Source organism: Antrostomus carolinensis, unplaced genomic scaffold (assembly GCF_000700745.2).
Source record: "Antrostomus carolinensis isolate BGI_N321 unplaced genomic scaffold, ASM70074v2 scaffold33940, whole genome shotgun sequence".
NCBI lineage: Eukaryota > Metazoa > Chordata > Aves > Caprimulgiformes > Caprimulgidae > Antrostomus > Antrostomus carolinensis.
In genome coordinates, this window is record NW_010291268.1 from 707 (window position 1) to 9,768 (window position 9,062).

A 9,062-nucleotide genomic window follows, 5' to 3' on the forward strand; every position below is an offset into this window, starting at 1 on the left:
TGCTCTGCTCCTGTCACTGAGCTGAACCACATCATTTCAGTTCCCTTTAACTTCTCCTTTCTGACAGCCAGCACTAAAGTTTTCATAGATCTGATTTAAGGGATTGACATTCAAAGTCTGCTTATAACCCCACTGAATTTCCCAACTGTCTCATCAGGTTCTGGGTTTTCTTTCTGGAAATAAAAAAAACAAAACAAAAATTAACTGATTTAATCTTATCTCCATTTCAGGAATGGGAAGCAATGGGAGTGGAGCAACTGCGTCTCAGCACCGTGGACCTAACTGGGGTCCCCACCTTGGAAAACCTCCACAAGGGTGTGGAATTCATACTGAAACACCGAGCCTGCGGTAACAGCGTCTATGTGCACTGCAAGGCCGGGCGCTCCCGCAGTGCCACCATGGTGGCAGCGTATTTAATTCAAGTAAGAAAGATTCGATGCTAAATGGGGTTTATTTTCATACAGTCTGGGCAAATACAAGCCGAACTTTACAATCTGCTTTCGCTCAAGAAGCCTGAGCATGTACAGGTGCGTTAAAATTCCGTGACTTTACAGAGTTTGGACTGAAGACCCATTTTAAGAGAGGTAGATAGCTAGGCTCTAAACTTACATCGCTGTTTTGTACAATGTGGTAGGTAAATGGAAGGTAAATGAACAAGTGAAACTTAATGTTTGCTGACCTGTGGTCTAAGCTTTCTTTGAAAATCTAGTTTACCTTTGCACACCTTGTTCATCCGCACTTATGATACTGACAGGATAATGCTTCCTGGCAATGAGAGCGTGGCGAAGCTGCAGTGTAGCTGCCATTGTAAGTAGTCTTTTCATTCATCTGTACAGTCGGCCTCTGCCAGCTCAATATTAGCACAGGCACTGGCAAAGATCTTCTGATCTTATGGGAAAGAGAAACTGTTGTTGCAACAAAGCTTTGAAACACATGGTCTGATAGTTGGTGGTGCTGGCAGATCAGACGTCAGGAAACTGCTCAGTTTTCTGGGCCGTTAATACAGTAAGTTCTCAACAGGTTTTGAATCGTTCTGCCATTCTTAATTCTTTCTATGGAGGAACAGATTGAGAAGGGGATAACAAGTCACTCCTGAGGGTCAGTTCACTGAGCAGATAAACATCCCTTTTTGCTGTTCAGATTTTCTCCTTGGTTAGCTGAAATAGTGAGCCTTTCCAAGCCTTTCAATAAATACAATTCAGGATGAAGAGAAGTGACTTTGGTTTTCTAAGTTCCTCTACAGACCCAACTGGGTAAGCCAGCACTAAGAACAAAATCCCACATGTGGATTCTTCTGTTGGTGTTACTAAGAGCTCCCTGGAAGATTTTCCCTTAGTGCTGAAGGGAAAATTTTCTCTCCCAGTGCTGCAGTGTGATGGGAGTACTGGTAAAGTCTTTAAAAAAAAAAATTAAAAAAAGCAAGCTGCACTTTTGCTCTGGTCTGGTGGGACTAGGACAGGAAACTATTCACGTGATGGAAGCATGAGTGAGAGAGAAAATGGAGGTCCCAGGCAGCAGCCATCCCTCTTTAACTGAGGGACTCATTTTTATAGGAACTTGCATTGACATCCAGGCCCCTCTGAGAGGAAGGTGAAGGAAACAGAAGGGGCAAAGCAGCAGGTTTTCTAACAACTCTGATGTAGCCTGTAGCCTCCAGGAAGGCTCCACTAACTGGTACAGGGATGGAATGGATTTTCACTTGCAGGGTTTCTGCCTTTTCAGCTGCATCACTGGAGCCCTCGGGAAGCAATAGAGGCTATTGCCAAGATCCGTCCCCACATCCTCGTTCGCCACAAGCAGGTCCAGGTACTGGAGACATTTCACAGGAACATGATCACTGGGACAACTGCATAGTGTCAGTAAGAACTATCTAAATCTCTGACTTGGCTGCTTTAAAAAAAAATAATTATGTTTTAATGATCTAATGAATGTTTAAGTGTTGTACTTCTTGACCATCAATAAAGAAGTTTTTACATAAATGACAGTAAAGGGGAAGTTGGGCTGTTTCATTAAAGCTTTCTTTCCTCACAGCTAATATCTTAGTTCTCTTGGAGCCCCATGGTTCTTCTTTTCCACACACACACAGTATCAGCCCTGAGCTGAAGTGCAATCCACAGGAAGTTCTAAAATATTTGCAGCAAAGGAAAATAAAACTTCTGTCTCAGCAGAGACTTTATTCAGATTCTTACCCAAAGGGTTACAGTGCCGACAGAGAGGGGTAGGAGGAAGTGGTCTTAATTCTGTCTTTCACCAATACTATGATTACAAGTGGAGATTCCCTGTACAGTAAAGGAAGCCAATGCTCATAAAAAAGTCTTCCTCTTTGTCCTAGGTGATAACAGAGCAGAAGGCAAGTTCCCAGTTTGTTACCACTCCCCAAAGAGAAGTACTGAATAACGCAACCTACTAAAGGTCTTGGGGTCAGCTCTGCAATCTGTCTGCTGTCGATATTTCTGCCAGTCCCTCCTTCTGCAACAGGGACACACGAATGCTGAAATGGGGACATCCCTGGAGGACACAGTGCACACCTAACTCTGTGACTGACGTGGCAGCAACGCACAGTCTCCCAGGCGGTTCCAACTAGCAGTCTGGGCCAAGGAGGACACTGTCCATATGCTATAGGATTTGTTATTGACGGATTGGTTCCAGGCTAAAAAAGACATTTGCTGCAGTTTGGGCCTCCAACACAAGCAGCTTATCATCAAGGGATCAAAGTAATAGCCTTAAGTCAGTCTGAAATCTAAGATGCAGCAGTTCAACTTTAATAATGCTACGTAAAAGAAGAGGCTCACAGCAATAAAACCTGCACTTCCCTCTGCACAGGTAGAGAGGATGGGGTCTTTACTGGATGTTGTGAGCTCGTAGTAATTGGGACTGGTGCTGAGGGTGGTGGGTGTCTTTGAGCTGCACAGCAGAACACCGGTGCTGCCCTTTTTTTTTTTTTCCTGTTCAGGCCAGGACAAACTGCAGGTTAGTGAGCAGCACTTTGATGCCACTTGTAACTGTTACAACAGAGGTGGCTGGGTTAAGTTTGAAAGTATTCGCGTCACCCTTTTTATAGCGGTCGCGAAAGACATAGATGCTGCCATTGCAACTGGCAATTTTCCAGAGGGATGGTACTGAGCTCCAGGCATCTGGCAGGCATAGCCGGGTGAAACTATCCAGGAGGGGATTATAACAGAGCAGTGAATCCCCCTCGGCTACAATGAACACCACATCCTTGTGTACAGCGGCGTGCATGCGTCCTGCAAAAGGCAGCACGTATGGCTTCACGTGGCATTTCTCTGTGCTGGTATCATAGCACTGAATTAGCCGAGAGGGCTTGGTGAAGAAGTCCAAGTCGTTTTCCTCCCCACCCAGCAGGTAAATGACACCATTAAGGTTTACACCTGCAGCTCCAGAGACTGCCACTTCCAACTGGCTGGTCTCTGTCCAGACATTGTCTCGTACTCTGTAATATATGACAGCATTCGAGAGAGTGTCCTGTAGAGTTTTCCCCCCCAGTGAATATATCGCATCTTTGCTGGGCACGGAGACAAGGGTGTGTTGGAGCCGGTCACGGGGCAGAGGGGCACACCATTCCCAGTCTATAGTCGCATTGTTGCATTTCCACATGCGCCGTGGAATGGAGCCACCAACGACATAGAGGTCACTACCGTGCTTGCAGGCTGCAGTGATCTGGTGACACAGGCTGTTCTGGCCACTCACGCTTATGGAGTCGTCATCAGCACAATGGAGAGAGACGGCGAGCGAGTGTGTACGTGAGGACTCCTTTCCAATCAGGTAGATGTGAACATTTTCTCCAATCACCTGAAAGAAAGGAGGAGTGTGTCAGCAGACCTGGACCCATTTACACAAACATCAGTGATGCCTAGGACTGAATTTTTCAGCTTAGGACCCATCTGTGGGCCTGAGGTGTGTGACCTGCTTCCCAAGTCCTGCCACCCTATACCGTTCAGGATTCAGAGCCTCAAAGCCTTTTCAAGATACTACTTGTACCTGACATAGCAAAATAGCTGCAGACTTCACTGGAACCCAAGGATCTACAGTTTAGGTAAGGGCTGGTTACATCACTGGTGGAGTGGAGTTATAAGGAGAACACCAAACTCAGATTTCTGAATGGTGTCTTTGGTAACTGAGCATCTGGTGAAATAAGTTATTTGTGGCATTGCTCCAGTCACTCAGGTGAAAGCAGCCTCAGGTTACATTTAAAAAGCTGTCAGTGGGGTTGCTGTTTATGACAATCAAAGTATTCCTCGTGCAAGGACCACAAATTTCAATAGCATTTGTGTTTTGCAACTTTTAAGTCACACCTATGAGCAGAATAACCCTGCCCTGGGAAGTGGGAAACCAGCAAGTGCTACACCAACCCCGGAACACAAGGTCTTGTTATACCTTCAGGCTTGACCGCAGAGTATCTGAAAAGCCCGCTCGCTCCTCCTTGTTGAAGTTGATCCAGGTTTCTATGGCAACTGTTGGATTCTGAGAACACGGAACGCCATCTGCGGTTTGGGGACAGAAAGGCATTTATAGCTAGACAAAGGTGTATGTCCTCAGAAACATCCTTCTCCTGCGACTCCTTCCCCACACTCCCACTAGAAACCTCGCTTTCTAGAGAGGAAAAGAAGATAGAGAGGTTTATAGATTTTGGCAGACGTGATCAGCACTGCCAGCCAGACATCTACATGAAATTAGTTTGGGTGAACATCAGAAGACAAGAGCTGCCAGATCTTAAGTACTTTGGATGAGTTTCAACAAAGGAAACTATGTCCGAGAGAAAGAGGGCAGGAAAGAGAACTTACATGCTTTGTGACAATTAAAAAATATTTTCTTATTTAAGCATTTAGGCAAAAAGATTCTCTTAGTTCAGAATCTCAGCAACTGCCTTTCTTTCTGGCTGATCCTACCTAGCAAAAGTCACCTGCAGAAATTCTGTCAGACAGCTGACCCTCAAGACTGAACATGTGGTGTTGCTGCTATCCTCTTCACATTCAGAAATCCCCACTGAGCTACCACAGCTTTCCTGAGCAACCTGACAGTAGGAAACACTCACCAGACTGCAGCCGATTTCAGTTTTGTTTCCAGACATAACTGGAAGTTTTGGCTGTGCCACAAACGATTGCATCACAGTCATCAGTCCATTAACTCAAAATTACCTCAAAATTAGAAGATTTGAGGTATTGAGATGATTAGAGCCAGCAATGATGCCTGTATTCATTGACAGGCTTCCTTATGCGGGCTCTCTGACTTTGTAGTCTGCTTTCATGACAAACACTGAATTCAATGATGCCGAAAGCATCAAACTCCAACACTTTTCTCTGTACTGGAAGGGAGGAGGAAAAGCATGGAACAAAAGTAGGCATTTTGATCCTGTTTATTGGTAATAGAGATTTCCATAAACTATCCATCAGATGTAGTGGTTAAATGGAAAAATTCTGATTTTGAAATGGGTCCTATAGTGCAACAAAATGTAAACTTAATAAATGACCATCTTCATGGAATTTACTTTAATCCTTGCCACTAATAGCTTCCTCTGTTTAACTGTCCATTATCTAAACAAAGATGCAGGAATTATAAAATAATAAGATTTTCTCTACCAGCAACAGGAGTATATTTCGGATTTTAATCCATTTCATGAGCTAAGTTCTGGCATAAATATTGAGTAATGTGATTCTATATATGGAAATAGATGATGCATGGGAAAAAAAAGTTTCCTTGAGCAATTATTTTCATTTAGGACCACAAACACTAAGGCCATAGACCTTACTATGGTTAATACATGGAATCCCTACTAGGAAGTTAAGGGTGATTGACCTCTAGAGCTTTATTTCATCATTTTAGAAATATTTTTTTTGTGAAGTCACAACTTAGTTTAAAAACTTTTGTGAGAGATAATTATCAAAATTACTCTAATTTTATCATAGTTTTTTTGAGCTATCACTACATATTCTCAATAGATTTCTGACTGTGAATTTCTTTAGATGCAACAGGGATAATACAGTGCAATATCTGTAAAGACTCTCAGATGCAGAGGATCAACTTTAAAGGCTATTTTAAGTCTTATGGACAGATTTGCCAGTATCCCAAAGAAACCAGTCACGGGAGGTTTATTGTTGTAACAGGATACAAAACACATGATGTACAAAGTCTAGTTATTTACTCATTTGCAAAATCATTTCATTGAAGCAAGAAAGGGGCAATCTCTCTGGTCCCACATCCAGTACATCTGAATGTATGAGCTGCTTCTACATTCTTGCTTCCTCTAGCAATGACACATAAATGCACAAAAATGGAGTTGTGGCTGCAGCAGCACCGAGAGGTTTTTGAGTACTGGCTGCAGAGAATCTTTAAGGATTGGTGCCAGTTGGACTAAGTTGTCGATGTGTTGACACATCCTTCACAACCCTGAGTCTCTGTATCCATTACTGTGGAAAGCTATTTATTACCTTTACAAGAAGGGTAATTACAGCATTACCTAAGATGTTACAATGCCTCTGTTTCCGTCAGATGAGTGCCTAGCCCAAATAATCCTAACAATTATATAGAATTGTGAATAACACTAACGTAGTCTAAAAATAATGGCTTGTGCTCAAGCCTTCTTATAAATCTTGAGTTGTTGCATTACTATGTTAAATGTTTACAAACTAAAGAAAATAAAAGACCTTCAGAAGACCTTCAGTTCATTTCTGGCAAGGCTTCTTTGTTTTACTTTTAACACAAATAAAAATACAAAAAAAATGTTGAAAGTTACTATGTTTAAAAAACCTGTAACACGTCTGACTTGTTGCCTCAGGAACTACTGGAATCAGCATCCTCTCTGTCACTTTTCTACAGCTTATCATAGAATCATAGAATGATTTGGGTTGGAAGGGACCTTAAAGCTCATCCAGTTCCAACCCCCCTGCCATCAGCAGGGACACCTTCCACTAGACCAGGTTGCTCAAAGCCTCATCCAGCCTGGCCTTCAACACTTCCAGGGAGGGGGCATCCACAGCTTCTCTGGGCAACCTGGGCCAGTGTCTGACCACCCTCACACCAAAGAACTTCTTCCTAATATCTAATCTAAACCTCCCCTCTTTCAGCTTAAACCCATTTCCCCTTGTTTTGTCATTAGCTGCCCTTATGAAAAGTCCTTCCCCAGCTTTCTTGTAGCCCCTTCAGGTACTGGGAGGCCACTATAAGATCTCCCCGGAGCCTTCTCTTCTCCAGGCTGAACAGCCTGGACATGAAGCTTAGATGCTTCATGTCCAGTAACAAGTCATAGTTTATTTTCTGATTAAGTGATCCAGAATATTTTGCTTTGCTTAGCTCAGCCCCTGAACAGACAGTGATTATTGTCTTTCCAACTGTTTTTATTCACTCCCTGATAGACTCTCGGAAAAATCTACATCCACATCCTGGCTAGTCTCAAGAACTCCTTACCTGTAAGGATGTCTGTCAGTAGCCGGAGAGGCAGGTGTAGGAACTCCTCTGTGTCTTGCAGCTGAGACAAATGTGACTTTGCACAGTGTTTGGCAGCTGTGTAGAGCTCCACGTCGCTGTGTTGATCTGCCAGCCACATGACCTGCAGACAGTTCCTAACCTGCACCGTACGGGCCAGAAAACGGGAGCACTCTTCAAAAAGGGCAGTCAGTTGGTACATGTCTGCCACTTCATAGGTTTCCTGCAACTCCTCTGCCCTCAGCTTTACAGTCCCATGGTAAATATAGTCCACAAGGAGCTGAAAGACGCTCTCGCTAACGTCCTGCAGCTCAATCACCCGGTTGTGGGCTTCCTTTAGGTTGGAAGTGAACATAGAACGAAAAAAGCAACTCTGAGCCGAGAGGACCAAACGGTGCAGCTGGAATTCTTTGCCTTCCACTGATATTGTAACATCAGCAAAGAGCTCATCCTCCAAGCATAATTTCATAATACCCTGGGCCACGCGGCCTGAGTGGGAGCGGTCGGTGAAGGTGTAGTTCACAAAGTAGTTTTCTTCTGCAGAGGAGCCTCCAGTCTCTTCTGACGAGTCCATGGTGCTGCGTGGATCAGAACTCCAGCAATCTGTAAAAATCACAGTAATTATATAGCTTTCCCTCTCCACTAAAAAGATTATGCAGCACTTCAGAGTATGAGGAAAAATCAAATGTATCAATAAGAGGCCAGAATATTTTAGACTGAGTATAAATGGCACAGCCAGAAACTTCTGCTTGAGCTTCAGAATCTCCAACAACAAACGAGAAATTGGCACAATTAAAATTAGAATATATACCAAACTTCCAGTACAGTGAGCATCACATCCCAGCAGAACTGGGAGACGTGCATATCTTTTCACCACTCATTTCACCGACACAAAGAAATGCAGCAAGAGTTAATCAAGTGGAAAGTCCAGCAACCGCCCTAGGAAACTCAGGAAGCCAAAAGAATGTGGCAGCACCATAGCTGGGCTAGATGGAAAAAGGATTACAGGATTCTACTAACAAAGAGCACAGACGGCAGTTCGTTATCATCAGGAGGAGTTAATTACCATCCAAAACCAACATGATGCAGTGCAGTGGTATCTCATGTAAGATGAACCTGATTTTACCAAAAAGACGTGCGAGAAGTCTGCCAGACATAACCATCAGTCCTTCCAGCTAATTAAGGCAGATAACTGATGGTTAAACTCAGTTTGTTATCCACAGTTTCCCAAGCGACAAGCAAAACACAATTTAAAAGATAACACCACTTAACAGGTACCAGAGATTGTTTGTAGAGCTCCAAGCAGTTTGTGGGTTGCAAAAGCTTCTGAACCAGAGATGGCCTGCTGTAGAAAAGAGCTGCTCTTTAACTTGACAGCATTAGGAGCAAACATGCCTGCCTGCATTTGCTTTAAACTTATTTTTACACCTCAACTATCAGCCACGGTGACTGATATCACAAATTTCTTCAATTAATACTGGAGATTATTTCCAGTACAATGTTTCCCAGAATCACAGAATGGTTGAGGTCGGAAGGGACCTCTGAAGGTCATCTAGTCCAACCACCCTGCTCAAGCAGGGACTCCTTGAGCACATCAACCAGGATTTTGTCCAGATGGTTTC

At 43.6% G+C, this 9,062-nt stretch overlaps 2 protein-coding genes across 2 annotated transcripts; one reads left to right on the plus strand and one right to left on the minus strand.

Moving 5' to 3' along the window:
• Positions 1-230: 230 nt before the first annotated feature.
• On the plus strand, positions 231-1,863 carry PTPMT1 (protein tyrosine phosphatase mitochondrial 1; the record flags this gene model as incomplete). Its single annotated transcript, XM_010175852.2, is given in 2 exon segments — positions 231-422; positions 1,723-1,863. Coding segments are annotated over 2 exon segments (333 nt in total), but the record flags the coding sequence as incomplete, so codon positions are not given.
• A 294-nt stretch (positions 1,864-2,157) lies between these two features.
• Positions 2,158-8,040, minus strand: KBTBD4 (kelch repeat and BTB domain containing 4). The gene is made up of 3 exons (XM_010175841.2): positions 7,423-8,040; positions 4,396-4,502; positions 2,158-3,810 (listed from the first exon to the last, which is right to left on the minus strand). The coding sequence occupies exons 1-3, from the start codon at positions 8,012-8,014 to the stop codon at positions 2,950-2,952; spliced, it is 1,560 nt and encodes a 519-aa protein (XP_010174143.1). The 5' UTR covers positions 8,015-8,040; the 3' UTR covers positions 2,158-2,949.
• Between the last annotated feature and the right edge of the window lie 1,022 nt (positions 8,041-9,062).